The sequence below is a fragment of the Neopsephotus bourkii genome, unplaced genomic scaffold, assembly GCF_033783945.1.
Source record: "Neopsephotus bourkii isolate Nb327-2 ecotype Australia unplaced genomic scaffold, CSIRO-AGI_Nbou_v1 NB_745, whole genome shotgun sequence".
Classification (NCBI taxonomy): Eukaryota; Metazoa; Chordata; class Aves; order Psittaciformes; family Psittacidae; genus Neopsephotus; species Neopsephotus bourkii.
This window is the reverse complement of record NW_026901243.1, coordinates 854,230-871,982: the sequence shown is the minus strand read 5'-3', so window position 1 is coordinate 871,982 and position 17,753 is coordinate 854,230. Positions and strand designations below refer to the sequence as shown.

The following is a 17,753-nucleotide window of genomic DNA, read 5'->3' as shown; positions in this document are numbered from 1 at the left end:
ACACAGAGGCTCCGGGTTGAACCCCCGAAAGTAGGGGTTTAGGCTGTCATTTGCTGGATCGGAAAAAAGCTTTGCAGTTTTCCTGTAACTTGGAATCGTAGAATCATTTAGGTTGGAAAAGACCTTCAAGTTCATCAGGTCCAACCATTACACCCAGACTGCCAAGTCCCCCACTAAACCATATCACTAAGGGCATCTACACGGTCTTGAACAGCCTCGGGGATGGTGGTTCCACCGCTTCCCTGGGCAGCCTGTACCAGTGCCTGGGTACCATTTCAGTGAAGAAATTTTTTTTAATATGCAGCTTAAACTTCCCCTTGAGGAGGTTACCTCTTGACCTATTGCTTGTTACCTAGGAGAAGAGACTGACACCACCTCACTACAGCCTCCTTCCAGATACTTGTAGAGAGTTATAAGGTCCCCCCTGAGCCTTCTCTTCTCCAGACTAAACAACCCCAGTTCAGAACTTCTCATGTCAATATAGACCCCCACTGTGACATCAGGTGGAAGCTCTGTATCAGAGGGCAGAGTCAGAGGCCAGATTTCCATCAGTCTGGTTATCTTGAATCAAGTCAACTGTCTTGTTGACTATTTTTTCCTGAATTCCAGCTGTCAAGCAGAGCTCACATTGCACCTGCTGCATGCCAGGCAGTGGATTCTGAAACCCAAAGACAACCGACAAATTGCTTCTCACTTTAAGTGAACCAGACTCTGGGGCAGGTGGAAAAATCTAGGATCCTGAAGATGCCTAACCTCCTCACATAAACCAGGGGACAGCTTGTCTGAGCAAAATAGCAGAGTCCTTTTCTCCAAAATCCCTGACTGGTTTTGCAGTGCTCTGCTGCAGTGTTTATGTCTCCCCATCTCTGAGCAGCGGGGGACGTAGAGCCGCTGCTCCTGCAGGGCCACCACACCACTGACACAACATTTTCAGAAGCATAAAAGAAAGCAGCTCAGGTAGCTGGTGTATCTCTGTACATGTGCTCCCCATTACCAGTAATCTGGTTACCTTAATTGCCAAAGCTATTAGGGCTCTGCAGAGTATAAAAAATAAAATGAATTTAAAAGATCTGTGCAATTACCAGCTCCCGAATTGAGTTAAAATCTTGTGATAGATTACCATGAAGGCTACTTTCTCTAATGACTCTTAGAGGCATATTTAAATCCCTGCAGATCTGCACAATATGTGCTTTAGGGGAAAAACTCAATTAAAACAAAAAACTTATTTCATTTTAATTGCTGGGCTAATGAAACTGTTGTCAGCTGTAGCATCCTTGTGTGCGTGTCTGGCGCCTCAGCTTTGCGAGCAGCTTCTTGCTGTCTGATAATCTGTACATTGCCTATACATATTATAGGCTATCTTTTAAATGCAGGCACACATGCACACCAGCTGATGGCAGCAAACAAGAAGATGAGTAAAAATAATGTATTTCTCTCTGCGAATCCACCTGCCATGGGGCAGGTTGGATTTGGAGCTGTGGTCATCGCTGCTGCTCTTTTCTCCTGTTTTTACCAAGGTGGCTTGGGATTTATAAAGCACACCAGAGTTGGCATGGAGGATGGCTTTGGCACAGTCAGAGTGTTCCCTGCAGCCCTGTTTGGTGGTGGGCTGAAGGAAATGAGCTACTAGGTGACCACTCAACAACAGTGATGCTCTAAAACCTCTCCAATAATCCACTTCATCAGAGACACCTTTGAGAAGCAAGCAAAGGTTGTTCTGTGGAGCTTCTCCCAACATCCCCGTGGCAGTGCCAGGAGCCTGGCACATCTCTGCTGTTGTCGATCTCTGTATCTTCAACTATGGCAATAAGCTTGTTATTCTGGTACCACTTGCAAGGCTTTGTCAGTGCCTGCAAAGACATGTGATTGTCCCCATAGAGCTGCCAGGGCCCGATGGCCCCACTGGTAACCATTTCTGCTCTGCAGGGGATGAGGACTCTGCACCATCCAAGTAGCATGTGGCTTATTCAGATTTCCTGGAAAAAGAAGGGCAGATTTCTACAGCAGGGACTTAGCCCTGAGAGCCTCTCAGTGCAGAGACCAAGCAGATCCAGTCCTGCCCAGGGGAGCTGGGACATGGGCAGGGTGGACATGATCTAATCTTAATATCCATTTGTTCCACAACCACAAATATTTCCACTAATGAAAGCTTTTAGAAAACAAAATAACAAGAGGGAACTTGTTGCCACATCTGGGGCTGGTATGCAGCAAATCCAGATGGAACAGGGAGGGGTGCATGGGATCCACCAGTGATATTCGCATTGTGCTGACATGGATCCTTGGCCCTTGCAGCTCGGGCCACCCCTAATGTGAAGTCTGACTCCAGCTATACAAGAGTAGGTTGTGTTTATGAAGGAGAGTGCTGGGTCCTCATGGCATCCGTGGCAGAAGGTGCTGTGTCCTGAGGGGTATCTCAAGTGCCAAAGCCCAACTCTGGGTGCAGGTGCCAGTTCTAGATATTGTAGATATTGTCTAGATATTGTATTCATGCTCAGATGTGGGGTGGAGATGATTCCTTAAGTGCTGTCACTCACTGATTAACACCAGGAAAGGCAGAACAAAACCAGGGAGGTCACACTGAAGTCACATTTCCTGCCCATGCTCTTACACGAGTAAAAGAGGTTCCTAAGAGTTGATTCAAGCGTCTGGCAGGATGGGAACAGGAGAAGAAGCTCCTGTAAGTGCATTTTCTCCTTCTTACTTGTAGACAAAGCAGCATGAGAAACCTGGAGAGATTCTGTTTTCTTCTTGAGCCAGCTCCTGGGCACTGGTGCTTCAGCAAGCTTGGAATTAATCTCTGAGCTCAGCCTATGTTGTCAGTTTTCCACTATGAGCTATGGGGATGGGCAAGTGAGTGTCAGTGCCAGCATGGTGCAGAGAGAGGAAGATGTGGCAGAGGGAGAAAAGGCATCCTGGTGGGCTGGAAGAGACCAAAAAATGGAAACTTTGGAGATGGTTTGTCTTGTTATGGGAGCAGAGAGTGTGTAGGGAGAGGTTTGCGAATCTTGCTGGGTGTTGCTGTGTTCAGAAGGGTGGGAAGCTTTGATTTCCTTTCAAAGGCATACAGTCAGAGCTGCATACAGATAAGCATGGATTTTATCTGAAATATATATATATGTATAAAAGCTAATGCCCAGAACAGTCTTATTATATCACTCTCCCATGGAAGATCTCTGCTCTGTGTGTCTGCTGTCTGAAGTGCCCTGTGGCACTCACCAAAGAACTGCAAGACATCAAGAAAACGTTTCAATCCCAAAACAAATTTTGTTTTCTTTTCAGCTGCCTGGAACTGCCTGGAATGCGTATTTGAACAATTTTAGACATGGGACCACAACAGGTTTGTCCACAACTTCACCCTTATAGCTGCACACCCACAGGCTTCCTCAGCACCCCCACTCTGAGCTTTGGGTGCTTTGCTTAACCTGTGTGTGTGGGTGCCCGCTTTCCTGGGGTGTTTGTGGGGAGGGAGCCATACCTAGAAGTTACAGAGCCACTGTGGGACATGTTCCCCTTGGGATGTGTAGCACAACCAGGGACCAGCAGTTTTGTTTTCTCATTACTTGGTGGCTGCAGGTCTCCTGGGCAACGGGAGAAATATCATGAAAGAGAGCAAGGCAGGAGTGAGTGCAGGCAGGGAGCTACACAGTCATGCCTGGTTTTGGATTGCTGGAAGAATAAGCCCCAGGAGAGAGGTGGGCATCTCTGGCCATGGCTGAAAAATGGTATGGTTTAGGGGTGGAGTGGTATCTGCACCTTTTTTCTCTGCGACAGCCCTGGTTTACTCTCAGAGCCTGGATGTTAGGCTTGATTTTTAAACCCAACAATAAACTTTATGGTACTGACGGGAGGTAGCTCAGGCAGATCCCATCTCCCACTGAACAAGACAGGCTTTTTAGTGACAGCCATTGCCCAGTTTGGATGGCTTTTAGAAAATGAAACCCTTGTAGTGTTCTTATGTGGGGTTTTTTTTTTAATTTTTTTCTGAAAATCAGACTGCAGAAGTAGGAAGCTCTCCAAATCAGTCACCATTTCCTGAAATCTGTATTGCAGATGTCTGAACACTGACACCACCCTTCAGCCCTGGGGAGTGGCCAACCTCATGGCCTTCGCCCTTCTCGGTCAACAGTGTTTCAGCCCATGCATCTTCTCATGCAGGATCAACTCCAGCAACATCCTTCCAGCTAAATCTCTACCTCTGACCTTGATTCAGGAGTTGATTCTGGTGCCTACATGTCCTTACCTTTGTTAAGTCTTTGAGCAACTTGGTCTAGTGGAAAGTGTCCCATGGCAGGTGGTTGGATCTAGATGATCTTTAAGGTCCCTTCCAACCCAAACCATTCTATGATTTTATGAATCCATATTTTCCACTTCCTAATACCTTTTACAAAAATCCATAGCTTGGTGTCCTAGAGTTGGCATTGAGAGGGATCAGTGTTCAACCAGGAGGGAGATGTTCAGCATTTCACCTGAGGGAGCAGCCACATCAACATAAAGGTGCCAGTGGCAGGTTCTGCTTCACTGAGAATTGAGATGCTGCTTTCTCAGCTGTGACCTGAGTGAGTCTAAAGCAGCTCACTGCAAGGTGTTGTGGAGGATTTCCTGTAATTTAGAGCAGAAACCTCTTCAAAAGCTTGCAGTGGCATGAGGAGGAAGTGGTGAGTTATGTCAGAGGAGGCTGCTCTTTTGCTTTCAAGTTTGAATATGTCAGAGTAAGGAATCCAGAATTGAACTTTATTTCTTTTTTTTTTTTTTTTTTTTTTTTTTTTTTCATCTTTATGTGTAGACAGCTGTCCCCATGCCATAGGGAAAGGCCAAGGAGCGGAGGATACAAAATACTTACCAGAAAGTGGCAGAAATTTAAACCTATGAACTAAAGAAAAATGCTTCAAGGGGTGATACTTGCCTTTCCTGTGTGAATTGGAATAACATTTTGATCCCCTTCACTTGTCTTTTGCTCCTAAGCAGCCATTTGTCAAATGCAACAGCAATCACTGCAGCCTTGATGGATGCTGCCAGTTCAAGTGACTATCTGTATGAGTACTTGGACGAGGAGGATTACAAGCAGTATAGCCCCTGCAAAAAAGAAGAGGTACTCTCCTTCAGCAGAGTATTTTTGCCAGTTTTGTACTGTGGACTTCCTGGTCGGGTTGGCTGGGAATGCCCTCCTCTTTATTGTTCTCATTGTGTATATCAAGAAGAAAAAGAAGTTACCAAAGTGTATCTGGTTAACTTGATGGTTTCAGACTTCTTCTTGCTATTAACCCTTCCTTTCTGGGCTCTGTACATTTCTCAGTGGGTGACCTGGGACATATTGTGCCTAGTCTTAAATGCCATGTACACTGAATTTCTACAGTGGTTTCTTTTTTGTGAGCTGCATGAGTCTGAACATGTATCTGCAGATAGTTCGTGCTTGCCCTCCAAATAGCTCCATGACATGGAGGAAGTCCATCCTCATCTTGCTGGTGGGATGGGTCCTTTCCATACTTCTCTCCATTCCTGATGGTCTCTTCACCAGCACACCACAAATCCACAACAAAAACATTGTGTGTGCCCATGATTATGGCCAGAATCACTTATTTTGGAAAGTTGTCTTTTGGGTCGTGCAAACCATCCTGGGTTTCCTTTTTCCTTTCCTCTTCATGATGTTCTGCTATTCTTGCATAGCGTGTGTCCTCACTCTGTCTCAGATGCCTGGCTCAAAGAGAGCACTCTGCTTAGTCCTTACTCTGGTGGGTGTCTTTTTTGTCCTGTGGTTCCCTTACAACATTGTCCTCATCCTTCACTCCCTGCAAGATGTTGGCATGATCAGGAGCTGTGAAAGCAGTAGATTACTGGACTATGCCATGCAGATCACGGAGAGTTTGTCCTTTGTCCACTGCTGTCTTAACCCCTTTCTATATGCCTTTGTGAAAAAAATGATTCAGGTCATATTTATGGAAGATCCCCCAATCCATTTTCTGGAGAAGTGCTTACTTTGACATCCATCCTTCAAGACACAAGCCAGCCTTGCAGCAGATATGCAGCTGAGATAGAAGTGTTGAGTATCACAAATGCATGATAAATATTTACATTATTTATGTGTATGCCCTCTATACTGTACTTATGGAGTACTTACTGTACTTACTGTATTTGTACTGTACTTACTGTATTTGTGTGTATGCCCTCTATACTGTACTTTACTGGTCATGGCTGTGTGATGGAGTTGGTGAGTAACCAGATATTTTATCCTAGCACCAGCATCAAGATGAGGATTTTCCACGCTGGGATTGGAAAAGTAGGCGAGAGATTTGTTTCTGTTGTAACTGGTATTATTATAAAAGGATTGATCAGGTTTTATTAATGTGGAAGAAGCCCAGCTCCTGTCTGGAGTATGTGAGGCATTAGTGAATGAAGGAGCAGCCTGTCTAGATGTTGTGCCATTAAAATGCAAACTGAAACTTGTGCAGAACTCCTCTTCTCTTAGATCCCAAAGGGTCTGAAGGGTCTGATGGAGGATAGCCATTCTGTCATCCTCCAGCTTGTGCTGTGGGCTGGGGAATGGATTTGCCACGCTCATCAGCTGGCCTGATGCTCAGCCTTGAGGGTGGCTTTACTTCTGGCTTTCGCCATCTGCCAGGTAGTTGTGTTCAACCGGGCTCATCCCTTTGTCTACCAGGAGAGCCAACATAAGGAATTAGGCACCTTTAAATGAAGCTATCTGACCAATGACAAGTTTCTCTGTTATGAAGAGCTGTGTCACACTCAGGTCTGCTGAGCAGGAAACTGTGTCATTCCAATGGACAGATCTTTGATAAGAGATCAGTTTGATCAACAACAAAGTACAAACCAGTAACAACCAGAGAGAAAGAGAAAAAAAAACCCAGCTGTGCTTAGCAGAACAGTGATGGAGGTATTTGCCTTCTCAAATATTTGTTTTGACGAGATAGAAAGACCCACAGATACCATCTTTAATATAAATACTGGCTTTGCAACACCACAGATTGAGAGCATGGACTTGAACAGAAGAGCACATACAGCTGCTAGCCAATCCTTATTAGCCAATATAGGCTTAAAATTCTGAGTTACTAGTTTGCTGACCTTTATTTAAAGATACTATTCACCCCAGATACTCTTGAACCTTACATGGGCCCTTTCCAGCCTGGAGAGCTATTGAACTTGGGAGTTGCCTAGAATTGTACAAATAAAATCAATAATTTAAACACTCATCACCTTAATTTTATCGCTAGACAAGACTACTGGACCAAAAAGGGCTTCAAGTTAATCAAGGAAGGTGGATTGTTTTCTCTGCTGTTTCTTGCCAACTGTTTCCGAAATGGTAGGGCTGGAAACTTTTAAACAAACAAACAAACAAACAAACAAAAAGCCCAACAAAAAAACCCCCCACAAACCCAGAGTAAATATTTAGCTGATACTGTGATGCGCCTGTCACTGCAGGGGTCAGGTCACTGAGAGGGAATGTAGAAGGAGACTGCAGCTGGGAAGTGAAAACAAAAAAGATTGTGATCCCGTACAGAGCAGGGCTCGTGGGATTGTGCAGACCTTATGATGGAATGCTCAGGGGAAGGGCAAAGGTGGGGGAAATGGGGGAAGGGGGGTGTGTAAAAGCAGCATTCCCAGTGCCTGCTCACAGGAGTTTGTCCTATCTCCTTATTAAATACTTTTTCTTTCACATTAAATACTTTTTGTTTTACTGCATCTTTTCACATAGACAGTGACAATGTCATTCTATCCTACATGAAGGTGCTGTGAGGTCCAAGTACCAGTGGCTGGGACCAAGGCTGTGCAGATCAGGGTGGCAGCACCCAGAGGCATAGTGCCGGATGGGGCATGGGGTCCCTGGCATCATCTCCAGACTCCATCCAGAGAATGGGGAGCAAGAGAGATGAGGAAGCAGAAGGGAAGATGAGTATAACTGCCAAGTACAGGGGTGGGAGCAGGACGGCAGAGAGTTGGGGCACTCTGATGGCTGGAGGGGTATGACTGATTTGCAGGTGCTGAGTGTGCATGCATTGGCCCAGAAGAAAGTGCTGGCATCCATCCTGGGCACTGCTGCTCTCCAGCCAGGAGGCAAGCTTGGCCATTTGCAGACTCCAGACTCATCCTGTGCAAAGCAAATGCAACTGATTGAAGCCCTCATCACTCACGGAGCAAGCAGACCTGCTTTGATTTACCCTCATACGGGTTAGCAGTGCTTGCAGCGCTCATTGCGAAAGCACTCACGGGGCACTGTGTGCAGGAGAACATCAAAATGTTGGAGACCTTTTTTTCTCTTCTTAGACCAAATTAGCTCAGCTGTAACCCCCTTCCCTTGGTCCTGAGCTCATTTCCAGTAGCATTTCTAACATCTGCTCTTTCTTTCAGGTTTTCAGCCTGCAGCATGTATCCACAGCCTGATCTTAAGAGCAGAAATCACTGAGTGAAATTCTCTGAACCCTCTTTTTCAAAACCTGAACTCCATGCACCCTAGGAAAGGGGTTTTTTTTTAAGCTGCTACAGAGCACACATCAAAACCCATCCACCTTACACAGCAGCCTAGTAACTCCAGCTTGATTACAACATACCTTCCACCTTAAAAATCTGTGTTCATCAAGGGGAATGTACACACTGGAGTGCTTTACAGGGGAAAGGTGAACACTTCCTGCCAATAGGAACAGAGGTCGTCAGCATCACATCTGCATATCAGTTGCTGGATGGGAATAAAAAGCACATTTCTGCCCCAACCTAGTTGTAGTCCAACGTCCTGGATGTGCACAGAGCTCTCATGGCACTCTGCGAGATTCTCCTCTGTACCTTGATAGCATCGCTGTTCGGTGGGCTCTACCTCCTGGGTATGTTTCGAAGGCAGAGACCCGGTGAACCACCTCTAGACAAAGGTATCATTCCCTGGCTGGGGTATGCTCTGGATTTCAGAAAGGACACTTCAAGGTTTCTGAAAAAGATGCAGAGAAAACATGGGGATATTTTCACGGTGCTGATTGGTGGCTATTACTTCACCTTTGTGTTGGACCCATCCTGCTTTGGAGCCATTGTGAAGGAATCACGATCTAAATTAGATTTTAGGACTTTTGCGTCTAAACTCGTCCTGCAGGTTTTTGGCTACAAGCCCATTGAAGCCAACCACAGCATAATTCATGCATCAAGCACGAAGCATCTGATGGGAGATGGACTCACTGTCATGACACAAGCCACCATGGAGAACTTTAAGAAGCTGATGCTTTTCAACCTGAGCTCAGGAGAGGAGAAGAGAGTGTGGCAAGAGGATAGCCTCTTCCACTACTGCTACAATATTGTCTTCAGAGCTGGGTACCTGGCTCTGTATGGCACCCAGCCACACCAAGGGGCAGAAAACAAGGAGAAAGCTAATGAGCAAGATCGCATCCACTCCAACGAGATGTTCCATGAGTTTCGGAAGTACGACCGCCTCTTCCCTCGCCTGGCCTTTGCTGTGCTGCCTCCCAAGGACAAAATAGAAGCTGAACGACTGAAGAAGCTCTTCTGGAGCATGCTGTCTGTGAAGAAAAGCTGGCAAAAGGACAATATCAGTGGGTGGATAAGTGATCAAAACCAGCTTCTGGCAGAAAATGGTGTCCCCGAGTACATGCGGGATCGTTTCATGTTTATGCTACTCTGGGCATCCCAAGGCAATACAGGCCCAACTGCCTTCTGGCTTCTCTTGTACCTAATGAAACATGAAGAAGCAATGAAGGCTGTGAAGGATGAGGTAGATAAAGTCTCAAGGGAGAGCGCCCAAGAAGCGAAGCCAGGAAGCCCACCAATTAACGTCACTAGGGACATGTTAAACCAGACTCCAGTTCTGGACAGTGCTCTGGAGGAGACCCTGAGGCTGGTTGCAGCCCCAATACTGGTCCGAGCTGTTCTGGAGGACATCAGCCTTAAGACAAGCAGTGGGACAGAGTACACCCTCCGCAAAGGGGACAGGGTGGCTCTGTTCCCACACATGTCTGTGCAGATGAACCCAGAAATTCACCCCGAGCCTCATGAATTTAAGTACGACCGCTTCATAAACCCAGATGGCACCAAGAAATATTTCTACAAAAATGGGAAGAGGCTGAAATACTTCAACATGCCTTGGGGGGCAGGAGTATCCATCTGTCCCGGGCGGTTCTTTGCTTGCACTGAAATTAAAATGTTTGTATTCTTGATGCTGAGTCTGTATGACCTGGAGCTGGTCAACAGAGAAGAGGAGATCCCAGCAATAGACATCAGCCGCTGGGGATTTGGGACAATGCAGCCTGTCCGTGATGTTCGGTTTAGATACCGGCTGCGCTTTTAGTTTAGGAAGTCTTTGTGTTGTTTGTTCTGGTGTGAAATAAATTGCATGATCCCCCACTTATCAGATCAGTGTGATGACAACACTGATAGCACAGGATCATGGAATCACAGAATGATTGAGGTTGGAAACAACCGCTGGAGGTGTTTTTTTCCCCCATCCAGGGGCCATCATTCTCTCAAAAGCCATCTGCATATGCCCAGAAGAGCACAGGGACTTACTGGCAGGTGGGAACCCAAATTAAGGTATTCCAAGAAACAAGTATTTTGTCCGGGTCCCTCCCAGGGCTGTCCCAGCAGAGCCATCAGCTCCGTGGTCCCCGCATGAAACCCATTAAGATGAGTCATCCAGAGCAGCTCTTTGGATCACCATCTGGAGTAAGGGGCATTGCTGACAAGGGATGGGGGATATGTTATGGCATGCAGGGGAAGAACATTTTGAGATTGCACAGGACTCACGGTGGGATGTTTAGGGAAGAAACCCAGAGGTGAAAAGGAGGGATTTATGGGATGTGGGGAGGAAAATAGAGTTCATTGTGGGGAGGAAAAGAGAGCTGGCTGTGTGAAAGTAGTCGGCTGGTCCATACACTAATCTGGTCATACATCAGACAAGTACACCGGTAGATACACCCTGCACCTGATCAGCACAGTCTGTCCCTATTGTCTTACTGAAATCCTTTCCTTAAAGACCATGAGTTGGAAGACCTGTGTGTCCACGGGGCTGGCAGCTGACACTAGTATGCAAGCAGTGATCAGGCCAGATTAACTGGCATGTAAGTGAAGTGTCCTGGGAGCCTGGGGGTGAGCCCAGCTGCACACGAACATTCGTACTGCATTATTCTGTCGCCAGCACTTACTAACTAGTTTGTTTTCTGCATAAATTATCATTGCAGGATGGCATCATCTTATAATAAACACTTGAAATGATACAGAACAACAAATATCCTCTCTAGAGATGTAATAATTTCCTTGGGGATTTCAAATTGTCTTGTCTATAGCCCCCTTCTTGTATGAGAGGAGATCCATAAGGGAGCAGAGATGGAATGTACTGAGTAAGGACATAGCAACAGCTCCTTCCTATTCCATGTTTAAGAAAAAGAGAGATCTTACCAATTTTGTTTACCACGTCCATGGGAGAGAAGGGAATTGCAAACTGCTAATAACCTACAGTACCATTGCCACATATCTACGGGAATGCCTTTCCAGGGCTGCAGGAGGTTGTGCACTCAAGCTCTCTGTCTTGTTTCTGGGGATAAAAAGGCTGTCTATGTGTGTGTCTGGTTTCATCCTACTGACTGTAACACAGCTGGAGCATGGGTACATACAGCTGAGGAAGGATCAGACCCAGCAGCAAACCAGCTCCTGCTTTAACCCAAATCATTGCACAAGCCCAGAAATTTTGGACTGTGCCTCCTGGCTGAGAACAGGCATGCTCCTGTGAGGGTGCAGGCTGTCTGGGTTGCAGTGCACAAACCTTGGTCCGGGGTGAGCTCTTCCACCGTCTCCTTGAATCACACGGGCTGATGGTGTATCCAGAAGATGCTTTTTTAAAAGTGCCTCCCCCCCTCCAAATTGAGACCTCATCCTATGCAGAGGAGGCTATAAGGAATGGAATGGGGTAATGGGAAGAGGCTGGAAAACCAAAGTTGGGCATGACAGAGCCTTGGGTGACATGGTCTAGTGTGAGGCGACCTTTCACATGGCAGGGGGGGTAGGAACTGGATAATCGTAAGGTCCTTTCCAACCCTAACTATTCTATGGTTCTATGAGAAAACAACCTCAATCCCCTACAGGCTATAGCCACTGAGACCTTATAAGCCCCCAAACATCTCTTTTAGCCCCTGGATCTAGTGCAGGATAAAATTTTGCTCTGCAAGTTCTGTGTTGGCTTTTTTCCCCTTCAATAATCAAGGCTCTGACAACACCAGTCCTTACAGAGGTTAAATCACAGCCTTAACCACACAGACGACATCATGCTGATGTTAACCTTGGACATTAGAGGTTATGTGTGACTGCAGAACGAAACTCAAACATTTGCACGTGTGTCCAAACATCAAATCCAGATTGCGTTCTGTTCTGCAGAGGACAGGCTTATGTTGTAACTGCATGCCGAGGGCAAACTATCCTGTAATGGCAAACTGGGCTTTAGCCCAGACCTTACAGTAGTGCAAATTCAGGCAAAAACTTATTCGGTAGCTGTGGCAAATCCAAGGAAAACAGAAACTACCTGCGACTGCACAAGCCTTGACTGTGCCAGCTAATATTCCCAGTAGCAATTCCATCACCTTTTCCAGACTCCCATATTCCCTCTATACAGTTCTTAACTCTTTTATGTCAGCTCTGGGTTCATTTCTTTGCTACCAAGAATTAAGATAGAGCTCTTCCCATGTTCTGGTCAATGGTGATCTTTGCAAGCGCCAAACCATGTGTGGGAATCCTTGCGATAGCTGGGCAGGTCAGAGCCATAGTGACATCCTGCCCAAGGGACGTCCTCACTCCAAGGCTCTAGCAAGAGAATTCTTTATGTGGATGGTTTGCATAAAGGTTGTTCACTGCTAAGGAACAGTTATCCTTTGTGGTTATCATTTGTAGGGACCCCAGGTTAGAGTTGAGGGATGGGAGATGGGTCCTGCACAAACATGGACTGGGCTTGGGAAAGGGATATAAAAATAAAGACTATGACCATGATTCAGCAGAAAAATCTGATTTTACTTCATTGTTAGAATGGCTTATTTAACCAAACAATAGAGTGTGTTATGACTTCAGACATGCTCAAATGGGATAAACAAAAGGAAAAAATAAGAATAACTTAATCTGAGTCATATACAGAAGTGTGGAAGCTCCGAATGAGTTAATCTGCAATGAAGTTTTATGCTTAGATGGGTTGTCCCAGGCACTGAGTTTTCCACCCCAAGGTGTACCAGCAAGAGTAAAGAACCAGCCTGTGCCAACAGAAACCTTACTGGATTTGTAAAATGTTAAATTAGAAGGAATACAGTCTTGAAAAGCTTACTGGGGAATGGACCTCATTGCAGTGTGTGTCTTGTGTAAGTCGTCTATCCCCCCAAGAGAACTGAGCATGGAGTCTGGCCCTAAACCCCTGGTTTTCAGTTCTGTAGTGCATAGTGAAGACAATTATTACTTTGGCATTCAATGCTTTTTGATGTACTGAGTTGGTGTGTGCTCTCTGCAACCCAGTGAAAACTCCTCTGCTGCTGGTTACAGCTCCTCCTCTGCACACTGTGCAAGGGAAGGAGTCATAATGCTGCATGCTTCAGGTTTGGAACAATGTATTTGGAAAGATCACCCCTGGTTAAACTGCACCACTTCTAGTATTAAACTGCAATGCATTAGGAACTGTGTTCTGCTCCTCTAAACACAGCCAGATGCGGCTCTGAGAAAGCCTTCACTTACTGCTGCTTGCAAGGGAAATTGAAGAAACTCAGCAGCACAAATAAATACATCATTCACTTCAGAGAAACTCAAAGGAATACTGAGGTTGTAAGCACAAAGTAATGACACAGCTAACACCATCCATTGCAAAGGAAAGCAGATTTTGAAGGAAAAAGAGAAACATGAAAGCTCAGGATTATTTTTTTTTTTTTTTTAAGAATTAAACCATGCAGCATTTATTTATTTATTTAAAAATTAAACCATGCAGCATTTGCCAGTGATGCTGCTACCATGTCTCGTGGTAGATATGCCTCTGCACTCCCCAGAGAAGAGGAGCCTGGCTTCAAAGTGGCAAAGTCTCTTAGTGGCACAGCATCTGCATGTAGTGACTTTATTGTCATTGCTGCCTTTACTGTCTGGTGGCCAGGTTATTTCCACACATTCCTGTCTAATGTTAGCTCCCCAAAAGTGCTTCACTCTTCCCTGTTTTCTCTCCATAATTGGTCATTGAATTCTTTTGGATTGGAGGCAGGTGAGAAACCCGCCAGTCACTCAGACCCTGCTGCAGTGGCATGAGCAGTAACATCTGAAAGTGTTACCATGTCTGGAGCCAGAGGCAGAAGCCAGTGCCCACCATTTGTATGCATGGAGTCTTTCTGACCTCAGGGAAGGGTTTGTAGAGCTGCTTGGGGCTGGTGGCTAGACACATTCAAAAACCTTCCCTGGTTATTCCAGGGAGCGTGACACATGTATTGTCAAGTTACCACTGGGCAGCTGAGCCATGTTAACAGTCTGTATTTCTGTTCTTACCTTGTGGCAATGATATGGATTAATTTGCTCAGTTGTGTTAAATTGCATTCACAGAGAGTAGTTACCCCAGCTTAGGCAATGCACAGCAACTTGGCAGGACTATTTGGTACTGTCGTGGTTTAAACCCAGCCGGTAACGCAGAACCACGCAGCTGCTTGCTCACTCCCCCACCAGAGGGATGGGGAGGAGAATCGAAAGAATGTAACTCCCACGTGTTGAGATCAGAGCAGTCCAGTAACTCAGGTATAACACAAACCACTGCTGCTACCACCACCAATAATAATAATGATAAGGGAAATAACCAGGGAAGAGAATACAGCTGCTCACCACCTGCCGACCGATACCCAGCCCGACCCGAGCAGTGATCTAGCCCTTCTGGGTAACTGCCCCCAGTTTATATAGTGGGCATGACATGCTGTGGTATGGGATACCCCTCTGGCTAGTTTGGGTCAGGTGTCCTGTCTCTGCTTCTTCCTGGCTTCCCCTCCTCCCTGGCAGAGCATGAGACTCAGAAGTCCTTGGTCAGAGTAAACATTACTGAGCAGCAGCTAAAACCATTGGTGTTATCAGCGCTGTTCCCAAGCTGAAATTCAAAACCACAGCACTGCACCAGCTACTAAGAAGGAGAAAAATGACTGCTATTGCTGAACCCAGGACAAGTACCAAACACTAAATGCAGAAGGGGAGACGGAGACATCTGTCGCCATATCCACATCACTGTGCAATCATGAGGCCATACTTGGAGCACAGCAGGCCCCTTTTCTTTTCCCGTTCGGTGAGGAAATTCCTCAGTTTGGTAGTGGGGAAGGTCACCAGTGCTTGCTGCCTGTTGTCCAAGCCTGTTTCCTGGAGCCATGGGCTCTGAAGGCACTCTGAGGCTGATGGCCTTCCCCTAGAACAAAGAGAGGTGAGGAGGTCAGCTGGGGATCTGTGCTCATTGAGGAAGCTTCTTGCAAATGGAGAGAAAAAAAGGGCAGTAGCCTGGATTTACACCACCTGTGCTGTTGGGAGAGCAGACATCATCTTACCAGGGGTTTGCACACAGTGTGCTCTGGAGAAAAGACACTGCTCCCCCGGAGAGACCCGCATAGCACCGCGTGAGCTTCACTTTACCCTTCCTGGCCATTCTCAGGAACTCGCAGGCTACGTCAGAGCTGACTGGGTAGTTGGCACTCAGCCTGCCCCAAAAGAAGAGAATTGATCAGCATGGAGGGCATCATTCCTTCTCCCAGGAATTCCCACCCAGCAATGAGAGGAAAGTCACAACGATGCACAGAAATGTCATATGGGAAAACAAACCCCCAAAGGCCACTGTGCTTCAGTGAGTTTCATTACTTTGGCTGCTTTTTCACTTGGTTTAAATTTTCTTGGTAAAGTCAAGGCTTTTCAGATGAGGCTGAGTGAAGAACACCAGATGCTGCTGTGTTGTAAAACTGCCTCCTTACTCTAAGTGGAGATATCTCTCAGACTAGGCATCTTTGCAGCCAGCTCCATACCCTCCGTCACACAGCCTTCTGCAGCATTGCCAATGACAGGGTGCACAACTGAGGTTAACTCTCTGAGTCAATGCATCTCCCTTGGTTGATGACTCTCAAATTGCACTTTTAAAGCCACTTGTAGTGTAGGGAAGGACAGATTGACTTACATGATGAAGGCTGTGATTCCAACGGACCAGATGTCGGTCTGTGGGAGGGCTCCTTGCTCTGTCAGCAGTTCTGGAGCTAGAAAAGCAAACTGGTGTGAGACAAGCTCCCTTTCAATGCACTGAAAACACAAAAGCAGTAGGTAATTTTATGCTTTGCTATTTTCCCAAGAGTGAAGAAGAAAAAGCTTCTAGCACTAGGGAGCTGGTTGAGGTGGACAAGTTCAATTAACATGAGGCCAAATGGCAGTAATACTATACCCTGAGCTCTGGGCACATGTATGCCAGCCATGACTTCTAGCTGGGAGGGCTGTCACCCTGAGCTGCTCCTGCAAACTCATACAGTTACAGAGGGCAGTACATGGGAGACTGCTTGCTGGGGCCAGCTGCTGCCTTGACCAATGGCTGTGCCTTTCTGTTTACCACAGATTGGATAAAAAAAGGTCAGGGTCGCAGTGATTGAACTCTACTTACCCATGGTTTCAACATAGTCCATGCACTTGTCCATGATAATAACTTTGTCTTGTGTGTAGAACTGCGCGTTGCCAAAATCCAGGAGTTTCAGCAGGTTGGGCTCAGTGATTATCATGTTTTCAGATCTGAGATCTAAGTGCAGGATGTTGTGTGCATGGAGGTACTCAATGGCACTGAGCATCTGCCACAGGTAGTCTCGGACCTCCACTTCTGAGTATGATGTCCTAGTAGAAGGAATAGAAAACAGAGGTGTCCCATCTACATGCTGAAGAGTGCCATTCTATACCCACTGTCATCCTCCCCTAGATGTAAAATCCTGTGAGGCCCCTGAGAGTCAAGAAGAAACAGATCTATTCATTTACCAATCTATTGTATATTTAGAGGCCAGTCCATACTGTGAGTCAGCTTTACAGATGCAAGCCCAGGAAGTTGCAGAGCTGTATGACAGAGAGAGCAATGGTCGTGCAGAAATCAAAATGCAGGTTTGATGCTCACCATTCCCTCTCCTTTAGTCAGAGGATTTCAACAGATCTATTTTCTGCCTCTGTGAGAAACAATTTGGAGGAGAAATGAAGCTTCCTGAACTACGTGTTATGGGACATGGGGGTACGTATCAGCTACAGTAAACTGCTTTCAACATCTCTGCTGGGTGGGCCCGAATTGTCCGCTACCCCAACCTAATAAGGAGCTGAAATTATTTTTGTTTATCACAAGAACAACTACATCACAAATCCTGTGTGTGATGACAACACATTGTAACACATGGAAAGAGATGATCCAGTTTGGCAGGGGAAAGCAATAGGTGTTTTGCTCCCTAAGCCAGCCAGCCCTAACTGGAAACCTCTTCCATCCACTCGTTATTACCGTAATGCCAAAGAGTGGAGTAGCTCTGGTCCCACGCACATCTCCTGTATCAACACTAGGTGCCGTGGGCTGATGTAGGCTCCTTTCAGCTGAGCAATGTTTGTGTGATGAAGCTTCCTCAGGACTTGGTACTCCAGGAGCACATTCTGCTTGTCCTCTTGCCAGTAAGGGATAATTTTGGCAGCTAAAGTCTTGCCGCTTTCTTTTTCCCTGCATTGTCGGACAATGCTGAAACGCCCCCTGGTACAAAGGAACACAAAGGCAAGTTAAGCTTCTCTGC

At 46.2% G+C, this 17,753-nt stretch overlaps 3 protein-coding genes across 3 annotated transcripts in view; 2 read left to right on the top strand and 1 right to left on the bottom strand.

Moving 5' to 3' along the window:
- Positions 1–2,550: 2,550 nt before the first annotated feature.
- On the top strand, positions 2,551–6,058 carry ACKR2 (atypical chemokine receptor 2). The gene is given in 8 exon segments (XM_061354731.1): positions 2,551–2,677; positions 3,280–3,338; positions 4,963–5,118; positions 5,120–5,208; positions 5,211–5,337; positions 5,339–5,918; positions 5,920–5,985; positions 5,987–6,058. Coding segments are annotated over 8 exon segments (1,173 nt in total). The 5' UTR covers positions 2,551–2,653.
- A 2,454-nt stretch (positions 6,059–8,512) lies between these two features.
- Positions 8,513–10,359, top strand: LOC133212909 (5-beta-cholestane-3-alpha,7-alpha-diol 12-alpha-hydroxylase). Its single transcript, XM_061354748.1, has one exon. It carries the CDS (start codon positions 8,762–8,764, stop codon positions 10,292–10,294), a length of 1,533 nt encoding a protein of 510 aa, XP_061210732.1. The 5' UTR covers positions 8,513–8,761; the 3' UTR covers positions 10,295–10,359.
- Positions 10,360–14,744: 4,385 nt separating this feature from the next.
- OBSCN (obscurin, cytoskeletal calmodulin and titin-interacting RhoGEF) overlaps positions 14,745–17,753 on the bottom strand; it is a 185,689-nt gene continuing 182,680 nt past the window's right edge. Inside the window, exons 118-122 of the mRNA XM_061354784.1 lie at positions 17,474–17,713; positions 16,610–16,833; positions 16,139–16,214; positions 15,522–15,671; positions 14,745–15,385 (exon numbers count right to left, since the gene is read on the bottom strand). Coding sequence (XP_061210768.1) covers positions 15,208–15,385; positions 15,522–15,671; positions 16,139–16,214; positions 16,610–16,833; positions 17,474–17,713 — 868 coding nt within the window. The 3' untranslated portion in view covers positions 14,745–15,207. The remainder of the gene's footprint in view (positions 15,386–15,521; positions 15,672–16,138; positions 16,215–16,609; positions 16,834–17,473; positions 17,714–17,753) is intronic.